This window comes from Elgaria multicarinata, chromosome 23 (assembly GCF_023053635.1).
Source record: "Elgaria multicarinata webbii isolate HBS135686 ecotype San Diego chromosome 23, rElgMul1.1.pri, whole genome shotgun sequence".
Taxonomy (NCBI): domain Eukaryota; kingdom Metazoa; phylum Chordata; class Lepidosauria; order Squamata; family Anguidae; genus Elgaria; species Elgaria multicarinata.
The window spans coordinates 7,983,873-8,007,166 of record NC_086193.1 but is presented as its reverse complement, the minus strand read 5'-3'; the positions used below and the strand labels follow the sequence as shown (position 1 = coordinate 8,007,166).

Here is a 23,294-nt window from a genome sequence, read left to right as displayed (position 1 = left end):
ATAAGATATCTACCCTTATCATCCTTTTTTACCTCTTCTAATGTAAACCCACTTTTTTTTGAAATCAAAGTGGCCACTCCATTTTTTTTTGATGTCCCTAATGACTTTTCATAATAGGCTAGCCACTTTAATTTTATCATATTCGAATTCTCGGAGCCTTGGTGTGTCTCTTGGATCATTATAATATCTGATCCCTCTTTATTAAGCATTTGTTCTATTCTCTTCCTTTTCACGACTGCCCCTAAACCTTTAACATTGAGTGTTGATACCTTTATCTTTTTATCCATAATCACCCTTTTGAAATCTCTTCCGATCCCTTGTGCTCAGCAGTTCAAACTTGCTTACATAAAAACACAAACTCCATACATAAAACCCCCACCCTCCTACCCCAATCCCTCCTCCCCTACCTTCCCCCCCTCCCCACCCCCCCACTCTAATCCCCCCCCATATCCCCGTGAGTCTAGTACTCCAGCCGTCTACTTTAAAGGGGGAGGGGGGAGGCAGTGCTGTGCCTGGCCGGCAGGTTTCTATATTAGCATTTTTATTTGCAATTATCTCCAAACATAATTAACAATTCTCTTACTCTCCAGATGTCCCAGCCTCATTCCCTCCCCCACCCACTCCAGCCCCATCTGCTTCCCCATCCAGACCCAGCCTCTTCAGCAAATCTTTACCTTGATCCAATGAGGTTACTCTATGTTCCCTCCTCCCATATGTAAATCTTAAAAAAACCAGGTAACCCCATGCATAAGGAATTTTATTCTTCATTAATGTTTCCGTTATTGGTTTAAGACTACATCTCCAATCTAATGTACGTTGAGAAAGATCATTGTAAATTTGCACTGGTTTGCCTTTATATTATATCTGATTCTTAAATCTCAATTCTTTCATAATTTGCTCTTTTTTATAATAATTACCAAATTTCACCAAAATGTCTCTTGCCCCTTTGTGGTTTTGCCCCCCCACACGATGGACTCGATCCGGATCCAATCCGTTTATTGATATATCAGGCATCAGCTCCTTGAACCAGTTCACGATGATTTCTCTAAGATCTTCTCCCTGCGACTCCTTTAGCTGCTTTTCAAAAATTAGATCTACTAGATTAATCTTCCAAGGCAATCGATCACAGTACTCATTCTTTAAATTGTATATTAGTTGATTTCTCAAAAGCCTCTTATTTCTTCTGGTCCAAATCCGCTTTAGCCTCTATCTTTTTGATCTTATCCGAATTTTCCGCCTTTTTATCCGCTAAATACACAATTGATGTCTAAATTCACTCATATGCTGATCCATTTTTTTAAAATATGACAATGTTATTTTCAGCTATAATGGGCCTGATCTCCATCAACGAGGGAGGGTTACTACCACTTTCTCCTCCTTCAATCATATTTTTTTCTTTATTTGGTATTGTATCCAAAGGGACTGGGTCTTTATCTTCCTCCTCTTGCTCAACTCCAGGGGCTGTCCTTTCCAGTAGGGAGAGGTATGCCAAATTATGATTTGAAAGTTCCTTTTTTTATGATTTGAAGGTTTCTTATTTTTTTTTCTTCTTTTTTTCTTTTTTTTTTTTCTTTTTCTTTTTTTGTATATTGAGCTTTGCCCAACTTTTGATCTTTCTTTTAACGTTAGGCATGGGACTCTTCTGGGTAGGGCATAAATCTTAGAGTGTAACTCACTTCCTTAGCAACTTATGCTGGCTTCTCTGTTATATATCAAACACTTTTTCCTTCTTCATGAGGGGGGGGGAATATCCAGTTCACAACAGCATTCACTAGAGGGGATCAGTTTAATCATTCGCAGCCTCTCAGCTTCCCACATCTCCCTCACCGAATGCCGAATGCAGCTTCTTCCACCTTCTCTCCCCCCCTTCTCACCACGCCAATAAATCCAATCAACAACTTCCACCTTACAAAGCCAGCATTTCAATCTTTCCCATGTGAGATAAGAATGAAAGGTTATAACACAAATCAATGTCCAGCAAGCATAAATTCCTTCTTTTTAAACTGCGTCAGTGTTACTTTCGGTTTTGATAGTGTTGCCGTTTACACAGACATTGTATTAAATATCAATCATCTCACCTCCCTTCTTCAAATCTCTCTGCTTTTCCAGCTCCTGTGACTTTTATAATCATTTTCTGTCGTTTGCTCAAAGATTTATGCCCATTAGAAGAGAGATAATTGCTTTTTCCGGCAAACGCCGCTTAGAGCCTCAGAAGAAACCCGCCATTGCTCAGGCGGCCAGCTCCGCCCCCAGCATGGACTTGTCAAGAACAAATCCTGACAGACTAATCTGATCTCATTTCTCACTTCTGGACTGTGGGAACGCTGTGGAAATAATATATCTTGACTTTAGCAAGGCTTTTGACAAAGTACCACATGACATTCTGATCAGCAAACTAGTTAAAAGTGGGCTAGATGGAACAACTATTAGGTGGTTGGACTCGATGGCCTTATAGGCCCCTTCCAACTCTACTATTCTATGATTCTATGATCCACAGTTGGCTACAGAATCGGACTCAAAGAGTGCTTATCAATGGTACTTTCTCAAACTAGGGGGAGGTAACAAGCGGAGTATCGCAGGGCTCAGTCCTGGGCCCAGTGCTCTTCACAAAAATTATTAATAATTTGGGCAAGGAGGGGCAGGGAACACTTATCAAATATGCAGATGACACACAATTGGGTGGGAAAGCTAATACCCTGGAAGACAGAAGCAAACTTCAAAGTGATCTTGATAGGCTGGAGCGCTGGGCTGAAAACAACAGGATGAAATTTAACGGATAAATGCCAAGTTCTACACCTAGGAAAAAGTAACCAAATGCACAGCTATAAGATGTGGGTCACTTGGCTCAGCAATACTACAAGCGAGAAGGTTCTTGGAATTGTTGTAGATCACAAGCTAACTGTGTGATGTGGCTGCAAAAAAAGCAAATGCTATTTTGGGCTGCATTCATAGAAGTAGAGCTTCCAAATTGCGCAAAGTACTGGTTCCTCTCTGTTCAGCCCTGGTTAGGCCTCATCTAGAGTATTGCGTCGAGTTCTGGGCTCCACAATTCAAGAAGGACGCAGACAAGCTGGAGCGCAGACAAGCTGGAGCGTGAACAGGGGTCTGGAAACAAAGCCCTATGAAGAGAGACTGAAAGAACTGGGCATGTTTAGCCTTGAGAAGAGAAGATGGAGGGGAGACATTAGAGCGCTCTTCAAATACTTGAAAGGTTGTCCCACAGAGGAGGGCCAGGATCTCTTCTTGATCCTTCCAGAGTGCAGGACACGGAATAACGGGCTCAAGTTACAGGAAGCCAGATTCCGGCTGGACATCAGGAAAAACTTCCTGACTGTAAGAGCAGTACGACAATAGAATTACCATATTCCTTCGATTCTAAGACACACTTTTTTCCCCATATAAACATCTCTAAAAACGGGGTGCATCTTAGAATCGCAGGTGTGTTTATTATTTCTTAGAATCAAAGCTTTTTTTTTCTGTTGATGGTACTGAAATTAGTGTGCGTCTTACAATCGATGGCATCTTAGAATCGAAGAAATATGGTAGTTACCTAGAAAGGTTGTGCGCTCTCCCACACTAGAGGCAGCTGAACAGCCACCTGTCATGTATGCTTTAAGGTGGATTCCTGCATTGAGCAGGGGGTTGGACTGGATGGCCTTATAGGCCCCTTCCAAGTCTACTTTTCCATGATTCTATGAAATCTGTATATCCCTAATTAAATGGAATTCTTTCTGTATGAAAGCTTGTAGGCAGGATTGTTGAACTGAAAAAGAACTACATTTTTTTTTGTTTTTTTAAAAAGGATAAATCTTCCATTTTTAAACTTTTTTTGTGAGTGCAACTTTTCTTTCTCTTTCAGAGAAGGGATCGCATAACTAAATTAGATCCTTTCTGGAGTTCCGCATCTTACTTAGTGCTTTGTAATGTTGCCGTCAATGTTGCGTACAGCGCCTTGCTGCTTGTGATACTCAATTTCAATTAGCGGATTGGCATTTGATTTTTCTTTTCCTTCTCTTCCTCCCATCCTTCTGGCTCTGTGATTTCAGGAGAAGAGGAAGCGCCAAACCGAGATTGAAAATAAGCGGCGGCAGCTAGAAGATGACAGGCGCCAATTACAGCATTTAAAGGTATAAAGAGATATCGGACTGTATGTAGGGTGACCCTATGAAAAGGAGGACAGGGCTCCTGTATCTTTAATTGTAGGATGACCCTATGAAAAGGAGGACAGGGCTCCTGTATCTTTAATTGTAGGATGACCCTATGAAAAGGAGGACAGGGCTCCTGTATTTTTAATTGTAGGATGACCCTATGAAAAGGAGGACAGGGCTCCTGTATCTTTAATTGTAGGATGACCCTATGAAAAGGAGGGCAGGGCTCCTGTATCTTTAATTGTAGGATGACCCTATGAAAAGGAGGACAGAGCTCCTGTATCTTTAACAGTTGCATAGAAAAGGGAATTTCAGCAGATGTCGTTTGTATGCATGCAGCACCTGGCGAAATTCCCTCTTCATCACAGCAGTTGAAGCTGCAGGAGCTATACTAGAGTGACCAGATTTAAAAGAGGGCAGGGCTCCTGCAGTTTTAACTGTTGTGATGAAGAGGGAATTTCCACCAGGTTCTCCATATATACAAATGACACCTGCTGAAATTCCCTTTTCTATGCAACTGTTAAAGATACAGGAGCCCTGTCCTCCTTTCCATAGGGTCACCCTAGTAATGAAGCGTCCTGTTAGAAATGCAGTTAGCAGATAAAAAAACAAACAAACGGCAAAACAGAATTAACCTTTGCCAGTCCCACGTGCACACAAGGCTATCTTATAATAATAATAAAGGAGACCACGCCCTTCTTTGTTAAAGAGAAGGTAAAATGTTTTTGCTCACGAAGTGTTCTTGCATATAAAATGCAGGCGCAGTATAGGGTTTCAAAAAAGAAGTTTGTTCATTCCATTTACACAAGTAGGAGCAAACGAGCAAACACAAGTTCTCCCAGCAATGGTGGAGGTCAGAGAGAGGCGGGCGGGGGGGAGGGGAGGAAAGGAAGAGATCACAGGAAACCACACTGTAGGCTATAGAGATCCTAAGGCTCACTGTGGTGAAAATCCCCATGAACTAACTAACTGCAACTCTGCCCAGGTGATGTTGCAATATTCCCAACAATAACAAAAGCTACTGCAGCTTTAGTAAAGCGCTAACATCCTCACTGAGGAAACCCAGAAGTGACAACTGATTGGGATAAGAATCAGACTGAAATGAGGGGAAGTAACTGGTCTCTCTCCTTTTCTCTGCGTTGCCTCCAAGTCAAAGACCCTGCGGGAAAGATGGCTGCTGGAAGGCGCTCCTTCGTCCACAGCAGAAGACGGCGAGGCCATGAAGAAGCAGATGCAGGAGGACGATTTGAAGGCCAAGGAACTGGAAGACAGCATCCAGAGGTAATGGGCAGCCTGGGAGCCCAGATTTTTTTCGGTGGGAGGGCACATTTGGGATTTTGAGAGCCTTAGGTGCTCTCACAAAATGGCTGCCATGTGAGAGGGTTTGCCCAGTCAGCCGTGGTGGGCGTGGGTGGTCACAGAACCCCCTTTTCCCAGAAGCCAAATTGGTGAAACTGAAAGAAAAGTCACTTGGCCAAAAACCTAAGTAGGGCAGGGATGGAAATTTTGACTGGAAAGCAGCACATAGTTAAACTATGGAACTCACTGCCACAAGATGGAAACCAACAAGGACGATTGTAAAAGGGAATTAGGCAAATTCACAGAGGATAAGGTGACAGCTATAAGTGGGTATATAGCATGCTTTTGTATAATCTACACCTACAGCCCTTTTGCAACGGAAGAAGGTGAAGGCGAGTTTTCCTGCTTCTGCAATCGGCACTCACAGGGCACATCCGAGCAAAGTTTCCCGCAATGACAGGAGTGCCGTTGCGGGAGCACATGGGCCCCATTACCGCGGTTCCGCGTGTGTATCGATAGAAGTGGGCGTGGCTAGGCAGATGGGTACAGATCACCGGATTATTATTTTTGAATTACTTCCGAGAGATGCGCACCAGCGCAGATACACAGCAACACATGGGATAGGAACTCTGAGGGATATGCACTTTTACACGTGCAAAACCATCAAAATGTGCAAAGGCAGATAGCGTTATTGTCGATTTAAAAAGGAGCTTCGGGAATTAGTTTAGATCTTTCTTTATTAAATAGCACATTTATTTATTGGATAACACATTCGTTTTCACGACAGGAAGCGGAGGAGAAACTAATTCTGTTCGTTTCCTGTTGTGAAAACGAATGGGTTGTTCAATCAGAATCTGGACTCTTATACTGAATTGTATTCTTTGTGTCTGAATTTTGTACTGGAAGTGTCTGCGATGACAAAAACAGAAAGTCCCGGGACTGACCCAGCCGCCCACGCACAGCATTGATCGCTTCGGCGTGGCACGCGTGCAGCTGGGGCAAATGTCCTCTTCTCTAGGACACAGCAGCATTGGGATGGGGGGCGGAGGGAGGGTGGGCGGCAGCCGCCTTCCCCCCCCTTGTATCTCTCCTCCCAGTGTGCCTCTCCTTTTGGCTCCATCGTAACCCAGCCGACGGACTCGGTTTGGGAGGCCAAAGAGGGGAAGATGGCCAGGCGAAGATTAAGCGTGAAGGGACACGGAAGGGTTACGTAAGCTGCGGAAATGTCTCGGTTCCCTCGAGCGCAGCTGCTGGGCTTGGGCGTTCCCTGGAAAGGACAGCGCTGCTGACCCGCCTCCGTGGGTCTCCCCCTAGGATCCATCACAGAGTGTTCCTGGCAGCCCCTGGGTTGCCAAGAAACAACATCCTGACCAAACGCTCCCTTCATACAGCTGGAGCCAGGCTCCGTTTCCCCCTTTAATCTCCGTTTCAGGCCTGCCGGAGGTTTTCACAAGCATGTCCAGTAGCTAGGGTGACCATACGGAAAGGAGGACAGGGCTCCTGTATCTTTAACAGTTGTATTGAAAAAGGGAATTTCAGCAGCTGTCCTTTATATGCATGCAGCACCTGGTGAAACGCCCTCTTCCTCACAACAGTTAAAAGCCTTGCCCGCTCTTGTATCTGGCCACTCTAGTATAGCTCTTGCACTTTAACTGTTGTGATGAAGAGGAAATTTCCCCAGGTGCTGCATGCATACAAATGACCCCTGCTGAAATTCTCTTTTCAATGCAACTGTTAAAGATACAGGAGCCCGGTCCTCCGTTTCATAGGGTCACCCTACAGTAGCAAGACATGCAGACGCCATTACGGCAGAAACGAATCGTTCAGTCTGACCCTCCCCATTCCTGCCTGGAAAGGCGGGGCTGCAGTTCAGTGGTGGACCGACAATACTGGACTAGATGGACCAAGGGTCTGAGTCAGTACAAGCAGCTTTCTAAGTTCCGAATTCTGAATCCCAAAGTTTAAATTTCAAGAGCCAGTGTGTGCAGGGGGCTGGCGAGGGGACCTGGGTGGGTCGCTTTCTTTCCTCCCACCCTGATCCACCCCAACAGGGCTGTTGCAAAAGACCAAAGAGTGAATCAGGTGCAACACTCCCAGCTTTTCGAAAAGAGGCCAGGATTTATTTATTTTTAAAAAAAATGTGAGAAAAATAAATGTTGCATTTCAAATCTGATTCTTTTATCCTGCCAACATGGCTCTCTGGAGCTTTAAGGGACAAATCACAATGTCAGATATAAAACCAACAGAAATGCACTCCTGAACAACAGCAGCAACAACCAAAACCTTTTAAGGGCTAATCAACAGTAGCACCTGAGAGACAAAGCAGCCACGAAGTGGGTCCATTCTTTAAATGAGCTTATAGATGTCTTAGATAAAACCTCTCATTGCAAATACTAAAATGCAATGAGAGGTTTTATCTCAGACATACAATGAACTCATAAGACTTAATTCTGGACAGACTGCCATAGCATTGAGCTGTAAGATTTTTAAGTGTCCTGTAGAACAGCCTTCCCCAACCTGGTGCCCTCGAGACATTGAATCATGGAATAGTAGAGCTGGAAGGGGCCTATAAGACCATTGAGTCCAACTCTCTGCTCAATGCAGGAATCCACCCTAAAGCACCCCTGACAGATGGTTGTCCAACTACATATTGAAGGCCTCTAGTGTGGGAGAGCCCACAACCTCCCCAGGTCGTTGGTTCCATTGTCGTACTGCTCTAACAGTCAGGAAGTTTTTCCTGATGTCCAGCCGGAATCTGGCTTCCTGTAACTTGAGCCCATGATTCCATGTCCTGTGCTTTGGGAGGATCGAGAAGAGATCCTGGGTGACAACCTTTCAAGTATTTGAGGAGTGCTCTCATGTCTCTCCTCCATCTTCTCTTCTCCAGGCTAAACCTGCCCAGTTCTTTCAGTCTCTCTTCATAGGGCTTTGTTTCCAGACCCCTGATCATCCTGGCTGCCCTCCTCTGTTGGACATGTTGGACTACAACTCCCATCATACCAGCCAGCTTAGGCAGGGGCACCAGACTGGGGAAAGCTGAAGCTGGACACTCTGAAGTGTCCATGAGAGTTTGCAGTGGGGACCATATGCAAAGGAGGACAGGGCTTCTGTATCTTTAACCGTTGTAGAGAAAAGGGAATTTCAGCAAGTGTCATTTGTATGCACGTAGGACCAGGTGAAATTCCCTCTTCATCTCAACGGTTAAAGCTGCAGGAGCTGCACGCATAAAATGACACTTGCTGAAATTCTCTTTTCTCTACAACTGTTAATGATACAGAAGCCCTGTCCTCCTTTGTCAGGGTCACCCTAGATTACAGCATTGGACTGGGACTTGGGAGATCCAGGTTCTAGTCCCCACTCAGCCATGAAGTTCACTGGTGACTTTGGGCCAGTCACTGCCTAACCTACCTCACAGGGTTGTCAGGAGGATAAAATGGGGAGGAGGAGGACCATGTACACCACCTTGGGCTCCTTGGAGGAAAGGCAGGATTTAAATATAATAAAAAAAAATTGAGATTGCACCAAATTGTGGAATTTAGGGCATGTCCATACTATCTAGTTGTTATGATCTTGGGGTCTCAGTCGTTATTCTTTTACTTGTGTAAGATTAAAAGAAAGCAATAGAAATATTTAGAAAATTAAATTTCAGGGTGTGTGTTTTTAAGCAATCAGATGGTCACACACACACACCATTAAGTAGACCACAGCAGATTCCAGAATCCCTTGTTTGCTTGCCTCTTGGCCTGGGCGAATACATTCGCAAGCATGTTGTTTAATAATGAAGCAATGACATTAGTGTATCCAAGGCTGGCACCAACGGTAGGCCTGGTTGGGTCTTCCTTGGGGCCCCTCCAAAGCTTGGGGCTAGCACTGGTTGTACTATACCATCTGGGGATAGGGTAGGGAGCTGGGCTCTTCTCTAACTTCTTGTGTTAGCGTTCTACCCCCTGGGTTGTTCCACTTAAAAATACATGTGCCTTCCGATACGATTAGAATCATAGAATCATAGAATAGCAGAGTTGGAAGGGGCCTACAAGGCCATCCAGTCCAACCCCCTGCTCCATGCAGGAATCCACCTTAAAGCATCCCTGACAGATGGTTGTCCAGCTGCCTCTTGAAGGCCTCTAGTGTGGGAGAGCCCACCACCTCCCCGGGTCACTGATTCCATTGTCGTACTGCTCTAACAGTCAGGAAGTTTTTCCTGATCATAGAATCATAGAATAGCAGAGTTGGAAGGGGCCTACAAGGCCATCCAGTCCAACCCCCTGCTCAATGCAGGAATCCACCTTAAAGCATCCCTGACAGATGGTTGTCCAGCTGCCTCTTGAAGGCCTCTAGTATGGGAGAGCCCACCACCTCCCTGGGTCACTGATTCCATTGTTGTACTGCTCTAACAGTCAGGAAGTTTTTCCTGATCATAGAATCATAGAATAGCAGAGTTGGAAGGGGCCTACAAGGCCATCCAGTCCAACTCCCTGCTCAATGCAGGAATCCACCTTAAAGCATCCCTGACAGATGGTTGTCCAGCTGTCTCTTGAAGGCCTCTAGTGTGGGAGAGCCCACCACCTCCCTGGGTCACTGATTCCATTGTTGTACTGCTCATTGTTGTACTGATCATAGAATCATGGAATAGCAGAGTTGGAAGGGGCCTACGAGGCCATCGAGTCCAACCCCCTGCTCAATGCAGGAATCCACCCTAAAGCATCCCTGACAGATGGCTGTCCAGCTGATTAATCAACATTCGCCTGACAGGTTGGAGAAGGACCTGGAGCAACTGGAAAATGGCATCTCGGCATCTTCCACCAAAGAGAACATGGCCGATGAGACCAGGGTGGGAACCAAGGAAGAGAAGCTTCCACACACGCCGAAGGTTGGAAGTTCTCTCGTTTTCTCTCTCTCTCTCTCTCTCTCTCTCTCTCTCTCTCTCTCTCTCTCTCTCAGCCTGGCTTACCTCACAGGGGGCTTGTCTATATGCCCTCCATACCCCACAGTGGCTGCGCAGTGGCGCTGCAGTGTTTATATGACACAGCCGCCAACTCGCACCCGCCACTTTTCGAAGCACCGTTTCGCCTCGACTTTTTCAATTGCTCCGACGCCAATCGCCTCGGCGACACGTCCCATTCGCCCATCGTAGCCTTCTCCTTTGCTGAGGGTTACTCTTCATTGCGCCTGCTCAGGCTGGGTGATGGGAGGTCGTATAGCACGGAAATTAGGGATGGCGCTGGGGAGTTGCCGGAGTAATGTGGGGCAGGCACCCAGCAAGCGGCAACCCTTGCATGCTGAGGGTCTGGGCTTCAATGCGAGCTGAGGTTGTGGGATGTGGAGAGAGAGGGGCTTGATCCCCAGCAGTTTTCATAGAATCATAGAATAGTAGAGTTGGAAGGGGCCTCTTAAGGCCATTGAGTCCAACCCTCTGCTCAATGCAGGAATCCACCTTAAAGCATCCCTGACAGGTGGCTGTCCATTTCACCCATTAAACTGCTCCATAACAAGGGGCAGTGAGGAGAAGGGGGGGACCCTTGTGCTGCCTTTCCCCCCCTCTGCCGCCCCCTGATATAATGCTCATGTTGAATTAAGGATTTGTCCCGTCCCCCCCAGGCCTGAGGTTCTGCAACCCTGGACTGTCTTGGCCAAGAGAAGTCCCCTAACATTTGCAAAGCGCTTCTGTGCATGTGGTTTCCCCTGTTTTTCCCCAAGGACAGCCCCAGTGCACCATGCAGTGACCCTCCAGAGAGCCCCACGCCAACGCCACCCCCACCCCGTCCCACACACATGTGCACAGCATGTTGAGTCCCAGCCAAGATTATTAGCTGCATGAAGTAATTCCTGCTGGTGTCATGCTGTTAATGTATGTCTGCTCTGTCTTTCCATAGACACCTCTCGGCTCAGCCAAAGGTACGTATTATCACTTATCTATCACTTTTTTTAATTGTAACTCTGAACTAAGGTACCCAGCATCTTTCTTTGGCAACTTCCAGAAGGAAGTTTTTTTGCTTTAACACTGTCGCCTTTCAGGGATCCTGATGTTCATTCTGAAATGCAGGGCGGAGAGATGCAGTGACTTCCTTTCTGTCCCTTAACTCTGCTGTGGGTTTGACGTCCCTAAGTATGTTTCCTTTTAAATCCTGGCTTACCAGGAGGCTTACCAGAATCAGTCTTAGGACTGAAGCAAGTGGACCTCGCTTGGCTCAGCTTTCAGCTGGGTTGCACATTTTCTGCTCTGTGTTACTGGTTTTTTTTATGCATTCGTGGAAAATTTATCGCACTTTCACTACTTCCCACTCACAATTTTTCACACGTCCTTTAGACGACACCGTCTGCCTCCCCCGTGCCTCCCTCTCTTACTTGCCTTTTCTCCGTCACAAAATCAACCCCTTTTAATCCAATTTATTTTAGGAAACAGAACATGCCGCCATTTCTTGCTGTGTGCAGGAAAAGTGGTGCAATAAAACGGCCCCTGATTGGGTCCCGTGGTCTTTGTTTACTTCCTCTTTCTTCTCTGGGAAGAAAGAAGAAGTATTGTGGGAGAAGCGGGTGTGGGAAAGCGATGGTAGGGAACCATGATTTCCCCCTCGTCTGATGACACTCTATGAAAGCGATATATGGAATGTGGATTGTGACCCAACAGTTATCAGTGCAGTTCAATGCCGCTATAAAACAGTAGTGTAGACCTAGCAGTGGTGTAGATCTAGATTCCAGAAGGAGGGCCTTCTCTGCTGTGGCACCCTGGCTGTGGAATGAGCTCCCTAAGGCGGTTCGCTTGGCACGTACATTATATGCTTTTAGACACCAGGTGAAGACCTTTTTATTCTCCCAGCATTTTAACATTTTAACAAAACTTGGTGTTTTAAATTTGTAATTTTGCATTGCTGCTGTTTTTATCTGGTTGAGCTTTTATATTGTATTTTATATTATGGTTTTATACTGTTGTTTTATACTTTGAATGTTTTTAATTTTTGTGAACCGCCCAGATTGTTCTGGCTATTGGGCGGTATAGAAATGTAATTAATTAATAAATAAATAAATAGATTGCGCAACCGCAAATCTACACACCTATTCTCTCAGATGCACATTGGCTTCCCATTGAACTAATACTGGACACTGATCTGCTTGAGAGAAAGGAGAACGCCTGGATCTACAGAGTCAGAACTTTAACAGCTGCATAGAAAATGGAATTTCAGCAGGTGCCATTTGTGTGCAGGCAGCACCTGGTGAAATCCCCTCTTCGTCGCAACAGTTAAAGCTGGCAGCTTTAACTGTTGCGATGAAGAGGGGATTTCACCAGGTGCTGCCTGCTGAAATTCCCTTTTCTGTTAAAGATACAACTGTTAAAGATAGAGGAGCCCTGTCCTCCTTTCCGTATGGTCACCCTAGGCTGCTCCTCTTCCCCGTTACAAACTTCTTGTTCACCTGCCTCTCACTCTGGCCCAGATAACGGTGCTAGTGAGAAGGAGGAGCAGGAGACGCCGCGGCCTCCTTGCTCCCTGGTTCGCTGCCTGCCAAGCAAGCAAGCAGGAGCCATGATGAGGAAGAGGGGGAGAACAAGCTCAGCTGGGGACAAGGGCAGGGAGATGGAGGACTCCGTGAGGGAGCGGGCCCATAAGGAGGTCTTGGTCAAGTGTCCTCCAAAACCTGGAGCTGGCATTGATATTGGTTAGGGTGACCATATTTTGGAAACCAAAAAGGAGGACAACATGGTCGCCATGTTAAAATTATTTTTAAAAATTAATTTTAAAACCTCAAACTTTTTTTAAAAATCCTAAAACTCAATGGATGGACAGATCTGTTTCAAACTTGGTATGGCTAAAGCTCTACCTAAAAGCAATTATGGTGCCAAGTTTCATCTCTTTATCTTTAAAAAGGACAATTTGAAAAATAATAATTTTAAAACCTCAATTTTTAAAAAATCCCTAAAAATCAACAGATGAACAGATCTGTTTCAAATTTGGTATGACTAAAGCCCTTCTTAAGAGCTACCATCGTGCCAAGTTTCATGTCTTTATCTTAAAAAATGACGGAGTTATAAGCATTTTTGTTAATTCCCATTAGAGCTGCTCTTTGGAGAAAATCCGGATTTCTCCTCCCCCTCCCGGATTTGTCATCAAAAACCCGGACAAATCCGGGCAAATCCGGTCATATGGTCACCCTATATTGGTGAAACCAATCGGTGACGACTGAAGGCTGGGGCATTATTTTTGCATTCCAAACATTAACTTCCTTTTTCTCTTTTTCTTCTCCTGAAGCAGACAACAAAGTCTCCAACAGTCCCATGAAAGTGGTGGAAAGCGGCATGATGAAGGCAGGTAGGTTGGGGCTCGCTCTCCACCCTCGTTTGGGGCTCCTTCAAGCCCCCTTGTCCCCCAGACCCGCCCTGTGCCAGCCCTAACGGCATGCCGCGTTCCCTGCTTGTGCCAAGGGCCAGCAGCCCGAGGGCCTCCTCCCGCAAAGCATCTTTCACCAATCCCAATCGGAGGGGTGGAGAGCCCCCTGCTAAATCCAAAGCCGTGCCTTGCACTCTGAAAATGCCCCGGTCACCGCTGTGCTGAGCTGCCTGCCGCTTGCTTCTAGAGTCATGCACATTTTAAAGAGATTTGCAGACTTGATTGGCGTTTGCCGGAACACGATTTGTTGCCAGGGTGTTTTCTGCCATCTGTTTTTCATACCACGGCTTGAAAAGGAAACGTTGATGGCAGTGTCTCTGAGAAAGTGCAGAGTGCTTTTCCTTCATTGCTGAGTGTAGAATGCATTCGCACATCAGGGATTTCTGTGGGGCGAAGGGCAGAAGATTATGTTTCTAGATTATCTCAATTCTTTAAGCATCTCTCTCTCTCTCTCCATTCCTAATTGAAGAATTTAATTGGAAGTTTTAAGTAAATAGATGTTCATTTTATATTCTAAGTGCAGAAACTAATTGGGAACTTTAAATAAATGAATTTGTGTTGTTTTAGTCTAACTGCAGAATCTAATGGGAAGTTTTAGATAAATAGATTTGCACAATCGCAGAAACTAATTCGCAGTTTGAAATGAAATACATTTGCATTGTGTTATTCTAACTGCAGGATCTAAATGGCAGGCCTTCAATAAGTAGACTGGGATTTTTCTTTCTTATTTCACAACTTAATTATAAGTATGCTTAAAACAAATAGCCTTGCACAATGAATGCTAACTGGAATAGACTCATCCACGAGAGGAGGATGACGTGGAACAAAAAGGAGGTGGTGGATTGGACCCTTCCACTTTGGCCTGCATAGGGTGACCCTATGGAAAGGAGGACAGGGCTCCTGTATCTTTAACAGTTGTATAGAAAAGGGAGTTTCAGCAGGTGTCATTTGTATGTGTGCAGCACCTGGTGAAACTCCCTCTTCATCACAACACTTAAAGCTGCGGGAGCCCTGCCCTCTTTTGTACCTGGTCACTCTAGTATAGCTCCTGCAGCTTTAACTGAAGAGGGGATTTCACCAGGTGCTGCATGCATGCAAATGACATCTGCTGAAATCCCCTATTCTATGCAACTGTTAAAGATACAGGAGCCCGGTCCTCCTTTCCATAGGGTCACCCTAGTTAGAGATACAGGAAACTCCTTTTCATAGGATCACCCTAGTTAAAGCTGCAGGAGCCCTGCTGTCTCTTGTAACTGGTCACACCACAAAGAAGGGCAGCTTTAACTGTTGTGATGAAGAGGGGATTCCACCAAGTGCTGCATGCATGCAAGTGACACCTGCTGAAATCCCCTATTCTATGCAACTGTTAAAGATACAGGAGCTCTCTCTTCTTCTGCCCAGGCCTGCAGGACCAGATATGGCATTTCTGAATGCTAATCCATGTCAGAAAGTCCCTGCAAGTAAATAAACACACCAGAAAGAAATGGCCTACTGAGCCTGCTAGATTTGCTAGATTTCTACAAGCAGGGTGTTTTCCCATGTAGGCAAGAACTTTGAGCTTTGCTAGATTTCTACAAGCAGGGTGTTTTCCCATGTAGGCAAGAACTCAAAACCGTGATACTGACTGAAGCAGTGGAGGCTGGTGGCTCCGATGTCACTGGAGCGGTGCATCCATTCCAGGTTTCAGTCAGAAGCTGTCAGAATTTTAAAAGCCTTTGGATAGCTCTCTTAGAGTTCTGACTGAAACTCAGAATGGATTCACTGTCCCACTGACGGGTCAAAGAAAGAGAACTGTCCCTGCAAGGTCAAAGAAAGAGAACTGTCCAGAATCGTAAATGCAATTGCCCCTGGGGGGGAAAACCACATGTTGTTTTGACCAAGCGGTGTTACGCATTAACCACACCAGAGTTGTAATGTGCTTCGAGCACTCCGAATGAGCTGCTATTGCTCGATCCGTTTCCACGCCCCGGGCTCAAACATTATTTCTATCATTGCACTCTGAATGTGCCTCCCTTTGACAGATATCTGTGTGCGCATGCACACACACACACACACACACACACACACACACACACACAATCATCTAGATATTACAGGACTGTTAATCAATGAAAAAGCAGAAGGCTGCAATCTCATGCACATGTCCTAGGGAGTGCGTCCCGTTGAAATCAGTGGAATGTACTTCCAAGGAAGCCTGCATAGGACTGTGCTGCTTTGAACTAGCACTGCAAGGTTGTGCTGATGAATCAAACGGATTAAACTGTTCGCAAGGAGTACCGGATAAACCTGGCAGCAGAGGATGATTTAAAAATGAATACAAATACTTGTGAAAGCCACACATGGCAAAGGAGAGTGCCTCTTTTAAGATGACTCCTGCTGCATAGGATGACCCTGTGGAAAGGAAGACAGGGCTCCTGTATTTTTAACAATTGTATATGGAATGAGAATTACTGGAGGTGTCGTTGGTATGCACGCAGCACCTGGGAAAATCCCCTCTCCATCACAACAGATACAAAGAGGGCAGGGCTCCTGCAGCTTTAACTCTTGCATGTGCTGAAATTGACTCGTGCTGTGCAACTGTTACAAGATGCAGGAGCCCTGTCCTCCTTTTCATAGGGTCACTCTACTGCTGCGTGAACTGCATGTTCATTATCTAAAAACGTCAAGGGATACTGTGGTGTTATCTGGGAAGTCACAGGATCTCCCAGTTTGTAAAATCGGCATTGTGCTATAACTCCACCACTAGATGGCACTGTCTCATTATACACAAGGGAGCCTTTCCGAGAAGGGAAGTTTTCCATTCAAAATCATGTCGTCGCATGTAAAGGACTGTGTCGTTATAATGCGAAGACTGCAATGGACAAAAACCCTAGTAAGGCTGCAGGATTTGTGTAGAGAAGCTCACACAGTCTAAAAGACACAGCACAAAAGGAAAAGGAATTAGGAGTGAAGAGGAAGAAAAAGAAAAACCCAGGCACCAGGTCTGAGTTTCAAAGTTCTTGTAGGTGTTCTTTCTGAAAGCGAGCTCCCTGCCTTTCTTGTTTCTCTGGCTGATGTAAGGGGCCAGGGTGGTCGCCCCCTTGCCATGATGCTCTTCGTGGAGGAGAGTTGCGTCCAGTTCTGGGCAGCAAACTTCAAGAAGTTTCAAATTTGGTATGACTAAAGCCCTTCTTAAGAGCTACCATCCATACTCAGGAGCACTATAGATTCCTATGAACACCTTTTTCTTTCATTCTCTTACCAGCTTTCCCTTACGTCCGAGGTGGGAAACCTTAGCCCCAGGGGCCAAATCGATCCCTCCTCTCATCCCAGTTTGGCCCTTTGGTGTTCCCCCAATGGCCACACCCCTTTTTCCTGGCCACACCCCTTTCCTATCCAGTGGTTTCTCAGCTTTTGTGCTGTATGCACCCCCCTGCCATTGTAAAAAAAAATGAAATACATCTTAGTGGCAGTATGTATTTATTACATTTTTAAACTTCCCAATAGCCGAAGCTCTCTGGGCAGTTCACAAAAATTAAGTAAGAGCTTGAAGCTACAATATACTGGTATTTTTGAGTTTGAGGCCTGCCTAACACTGGGATATGCCCCACACAAGAACTTCTCCAAAATGGATTTCAGCTCCTGGGCTGAAACAGGTTCAACACTAGGTTGACCCTATGAAAAGGAGGACAGGGCTCCTGTGTCTTTAACAGTTGTAGAGAAAAGAGAAATTCAGCAGGTGTCATCGGGGTACACGTAGCACCTGGTGAAATTCCTTCTTCATCACATCAGTTAAAACTGTAGATGCTATACTAGAGTGACCAGATCCAAAAGAGGGCGGGGCTCCTACAGCTTTAACTGTTGTGATGAAGAGGGAATTTCACCAGGTGCTGCATGCATACAAATGAAATTCCCTTTTCTCTACAACTGTTAAAGATACAGGAGTCCTGTCCTCCTTTTCATAGGGTCACCCTATTCAACACTCTCAGGTTTACATATAGCCTGTTGTTTGGTATGGTTTGTTGCTGATTCTGAAAAGGAAAGGAAAGGAAAGGAAAGGGGGTCAAATGCCAGCCAACGGGCCCGTGCATTTCACAGGCCTAACAGCTCACTGTCCTGCCTCTACTGGTTGCTGCGACCACTTCCTGAAAACACGCAGGCCGCTTCCAAGAATTCGCTCCATTGCTGTTTCTCGTTCCGTATCCTCTTTGTAACCAGACGTTCCAGGCAGCCCTTCGCTCGCTTTGCAGGGGTGGACAGGGGCGGCCTGTGTTGCCTTTGTAATCATAACAATAACGGGTATTATGGGATGTGTGCAGCCACTCTGTGGGTGGAGCAAGGAGGCGTCTCCTGCCTTGGCTGCCCCAGCCTTCCTCTCTCCGGTCTTGCTGTGCATCACCACGGCCCCCTCACTTTTACCCCAAACGCCCCTGCCCAAGTCCTGTACTTCTCTCGCTGCGGAGGCCACGGGGCGTGTTGGTCAGCCACACTCCCAGAATCCCCCAGCCAGGTATGGACTCCCCTCCCAAGGCAGCGACTCGCTCTTTCCGCAGACCTTTCCTCCAAACCCAGCTCTTCCAAGAAGCCTCGGTTGTAACCCCTTAGCAGCTCAGAGCTAGGCAACCTGGCAGCCTCATGTTTTGGACAACCGTCCCCATCAGCCCCAGCCACCATAGCCAGGGGTCAGGGATTAGGGGCCACTGCCTCCCCCTGCCTCAGGCCTTCTTCCCTGCTGAAGCTAAGACTGCGTCTCTCCTGTGGCCAGATTAAGACTGTAGGCTCCTTGAGGACAGAGAAACCAGGTGCTTCGATATTATTATTATTATTATTATTATTATTATTATTATTAATAATAATAATAATAATAACAACAACAACAACAACAACAACAACAACAACAACAACAACATTTCTATACCACCCCCATAGCCAAGGCCCCCTGGGCAGTTTACATAGGGTAAAAACACTTAAAAACAATATACAAAAATTTAAAATCAGAAAAACATACAATTTGAAACCACAAAAACAAACCCAGGCTAATTACATGTTGCTAAATGCCTGGGAGAAAAGTCTTGACCTGGCGCCGAAAAGATAACAATGTCAGCGCCAGGCGGGCCTCGTCAGGGAGATTGTTCCACAAGTGGGGGGCCACCACTGAAAAGGCCCTCTCTCTCGTCCTCTGAGCTTAGAATCATAGAATAGCAGAGTTGGGAGGGGCCTACAAGGCCATCGAGTCCAACCCCCTGCTCAGTGCAGGAATCCACCCTAAAGCTTCCCTCGGGGTAGGCACTCGGAGGAGGACCTTAGATGTTGAGTGCAGTGTATGGGAGGTTCATGTCGGGAGAGGCGTTCCGTCAGGTATGGTGGTCCCAAGCCATGTAAACAGGGAGGCCCTTGTGCTAAGAATCACAAAGCCTTGTGACCCTAGTCTGCCTTTGCTTGCTTGTAAGGAAAAAGATGGAAGAAGTGGAGGGGAAACGCCGGAGGGTCATGAGTGGAAAGCGTCGTCTTCTGGGGGTCTTTGAAGGAGGCAAGGCCTCGTTCTGGAGGCGACCGCCGGGCGTCTTTTTTTGTGGCGTCTCTCTGAGAGCCTGGGACTGGGGACAACGCCCCACTGATTGCAGAAGGCAGCCGAAGGAGCTGCACATGGGGGCACCAGAACTTGGGATGGGACTGCTGTGATCGGCCGTGCTTGGCCCTGGAGAGGACGTGCTTGGAGAGGACGTGCTTGGCCCTGGAGAGGAGGGCCCCCTTGCTGCTGCCCCCCGCTTCCTCTTTGCACCTCTAACCTTTGGGAGCTCGCCTGCGGGCACTGCCACCGCCCCTCCCCCGCAGCTGCCTTGCACCCCGCACCTTCCCCTGCTCCTACCGAGCGCTTCGCCTCCGAGGGGTGAGAGGGACGCACGAAGGGCTTGGGGTGCTCACTCTCCTGTTTGTGTCCCAGCTATGTACTCTGTGGAGATCACTGTGGAGAAGGATAAACTCACGGGGGAGACCAAGGTCCTATCCAGCACCACTAGACTTCCCAAAGACCACTCAGTTCAGGGGGTCAAAGTGTACGAGGACGAGATGAAAGGTAGGCACCCTGGGAAGGGTCCCCAAATCGGAGGCGTGCTTGGAGCGGACTTGGCCCTCACAGGTGCGGCTGCGTCGCCCGCCCCTCCACCTCTGGTCAGCAACTAGGGTTTAGCCCTGGAACTCCACCGGGGCCAAGCAATGGCTCTGCTCACTATCCCAGGGGCAAAGGGCTCCCCCTGGTGGAGAGCGATGGAGGCTGTAGCAGAGATCCCACACTTCAATCGTCTCTGGGCCCTGCTCCAATCAAGTAGCAAAGAGCTCATCTCAGTCTATGTGCAAGGAGTTAGTTGTTGTTTAACAGTGGGGGAGCATTCCAAAATATGAATGGGGTGAGGGAACACCCCTACCTGCTGTCTGGAGTGGTACAGATCAGAATTTTATCCCATGGTGCTATAGATTGTGTTAGAACCAGTGTGGTGTAGTGCAGAAGAGGGCAACTAAAATGATGAAGGGGCTGGAGCATCTCCCCTATGAGGGAAGGTTATATCAACTGCGATAGTTTAGCTTGGAGAAAAGGAGGCTGAGGGGAGACATGATAGAGGTGTACAAAATTATGCCTGGGGTGGAGAATGCGAATAGGGAGACCTTTTTCTCCCTCTCTGAAAATACTAGAATCCGGGGCCATCCCATGAAACTGATTGGTGAGAGATTCAGGACAAAGAAAAGGAAGGACTTCTTCACACAGCACAGAGTTAAACTATGGAATTCACTACCACAAGATGTAGTGATGGCCACCAGTTTGGATGGCTTTAAAAGGGGGTTGGAGACATTCCTGGAAGTGAAGGCTATCCATGGCTACTAGCCCTGAGGGTTGTGTGCTATCTCCAGTATCAGAGGCGGTAAGCCTGTGTGCACCAGTTGCTGGGGAACATGGGCGGGAGGGTGCTGTTGCACCATGTCCTGCTTGTTCATCCCTGGCCGATGGCTGGTTGGCCCCTGTGTGAACAGAGTGCTGGACTAGATGGACCCTTGGTCTGATCCAGCATCAGGGCACTTCTGATGTTCTTATGTTAGTAGTTAGAGTCACGGACGATGACCTTGAACAGGTGGGTTCAAATGCCTTATTTCATCATGAAGCTCTCAGGCTGACCTTGGGGCCACTCACTACCTCTTGGTCTAACCTACCTCACCAGGTGGTTGTGAGGATACGATGGGGGGGGTATGTATGCTCTCTTGGCAAAAGGGTGGAATAGGAGTTTAATTAATAATAACAACCAGAGAGAGTTGGGTTGGAATCCCTCTCTCTTAGACCTAACCTACCTCATAGGGATGTTGTGAGGCTGTGATAAGTACCTTGGATACCACTGGGAACTTCCCAGGAAAAGAGCGAGATAAAATACAGAACAGGTCAAGCAGGTCTCACAATGCAATCCTATGAGTTCAGTGGGGTTTACTCCAAGGAAAGTGAGTACAGGATGGCAGCTTCTGTTGCTTCTCACATGTCCCATGTGGCGCCCTCCAGATGTGTTGGACTACACCTGCCATCCACCCTAGCCAGATGGCACATCCAAGAAATCTTGGGTAACTGGTGCTCAACCCTGCAAAGATATACAACCCTGAAGTGGCAGAGTCTGGCAATAAGCCGTGGTTTATGGGAGCAGAAGAAATTGTACTTTAATTAAAAAACCAAAAACACCCGCCAACTCTTGAAATAGAACATTCCAGAAACAGGGCGGAGCCTGAGGGGGTGGAGCCTGGCACTGCAGGGCACATATCCGTGCCCTCAAGGTGGAGTTCTCTATTTACCTACAGTCGGGGGGTTGGGGGGCAGAGCAGGACCCATTTATTTACTACTCATCTGCTGGTGGAGGGCAAGAAGTCGAAGGGCTTCGGTTCACCAATTCCCAAACCTTAGAACTGCTCGTTCCTTGCCCAAATTCAGCCTGCTTTTGTGTGTTTGTGTGTGAGAGAGGTTGGCCCTGATCTGAAAACACACACACACACAGACATTCAGACTGGTTTGTTTTGCTGTACACTTGTATTTCGTATATTTTTGAATATTATTGTGATGTTGTTGTAGTTTTATATTGTTAAATATTGTTGTAGTTTTAATTTTTGTGAACCACCCAGAGAGCTTCGGCTATTGGGCGGTATAAAAATGCAATAAATGAAATGAAAAATGAACCATGAATGAGTCAGCATAATATGCATTGAGACAACGGTTGGCAAGCTAAATGGGGCATGAGAGATCAGTGTGCATTTCTTAGGCCCCACAAAGTGAGAAATTGGGGTTGTAGCAACAAGTTGCCAACGTCAAGATGGTGCTGAGAACGTGCTGTTCCGCTGGAGTCACTTTATTTATTTATTTATTTATTGCATTTATATCCCGTCCCATAGCCGAAGCTCTCTGGGCGGTTTACAAAAGTTAAAAACAGCAATCATTAAAAACAAATATACAGTTTAAAAACATAAAAAGCATAAAAAACAACCATATCCTTATAAAAACAGCTATTCTGGGCTCCGTTAAAACAACAACAACTCCGCATATGTTGTTCAATGCCTGGGAGAAGAGAATGATCACAATGTGGGCGCCAGGCGAGCCTCGTTGGGGAGATCATTCCAGAATTGGGGGCGGGGGGCACCACTGAAAAGGCTCTCTCTCTTGTTGCCAACTTCAGGGGTTCTTTGGTCATCTGCTCATTGTCTAAATTTGACGGTCAGTCTCCTAGTCCTCACTGTGTGCCCTCTCTCTTTCTCCCCTTACAGTGGTCCATGCCGTCCGTGCTGAGGACGGGGCTCTGGAGAACGGCCTCCACCAGCTCAGCTCCTCTGAGGTGGATGAGCTGATCCAAAGGGCCGACGAGGTCACCCTGAGCGAAGCCAGGGAAGAGGCCAAGAGCAGCGCCCCTAGTCAGAAGACCACGCCCCGGAAGGAGATCACCGGGGTCCAGGCGAAACCGGTGGAGAGCCCAAAGCTCCTGGCCTCAGGCGACGGCCCGGAACCCAGCAAGGAGCAACCGGTCACCATGATCTTCATGGGCTACCAGAACGTGGAAGACGAGAATGAGACGAAGAAAGTGTTGGGCCTCGAGGGAACCATCAAGGCGGAGCTGGTCATGATCGAAGACGCCGAGAACAAGGCGGCGGGGCCGGCGGATTGCACGGGGAAAGACCCCGGCCCGCCCAACGGCAGCGCGAGGGAGCCCGTGACGGCCCTGCCTGCGAAGGAAGAGAACCAAGCCGGGGAGCAGCCGTGCGCCAACGACACCGACCCCAAAGAGGCAGACCAGGATCTCGCCGTGAAGAAGCAGCGTTGTAAATGCTGCTCCGTCATGTAAGAGGGCCCTGCCTGGAGTCCCGCCCTCCACTGCACAGCCAATCAGGACTGCCTTTCCCCCATCACTCCCCCCCCCCGGACACCTTGGCCCCGCCTCCTCAGTTCCCCTCTAAGTTCTACAGTCTCCTGGGT

General features: G+C 47.1%; 1 protein-coding gene across 1 annotated transcript in view; it reads left to right on the top strand.

The window, feature by feature from the left end:
• PALM (paralemmin) overlaps positions 1–23,284 on the top strand; it is an 83,223-nt gene extending 59,939 nt beyond the window's left edge. The window contains exons 3-9 of the mRNA XM_063147262.1: positions 4,047–4,127; positions 5,299–5,429; positions 10,200–10,317; positions 11,321–11,342; positions 13,691–13,750; positions 19,752–19,883; positions 22,592–23,284. Coding sequence (XP_063003332.1) covers positions 4,047–4,127; positions 5,299–5,429; positions 10,200–10,317; positions 11,321–11,342; positions 13,691–13,750; positions 19,752–19,883; positions 22,592–23,163 — 1,116 coding nt within the window. The 3' untranslated portion in view covers positions 23,164–23,284. The remainder of the gene's footprint in view (positions 1–4,046; positions 4,128–5,298; positions 5,430–10,199; positions 10,318–11,320; positions 11,343–13,690; positions 13,751–19,751; positions 19,884–22,591) is intronic.
• The last annotated feature ends 10 nt before the right edge of the window (positions 23,285–23,294 follow it).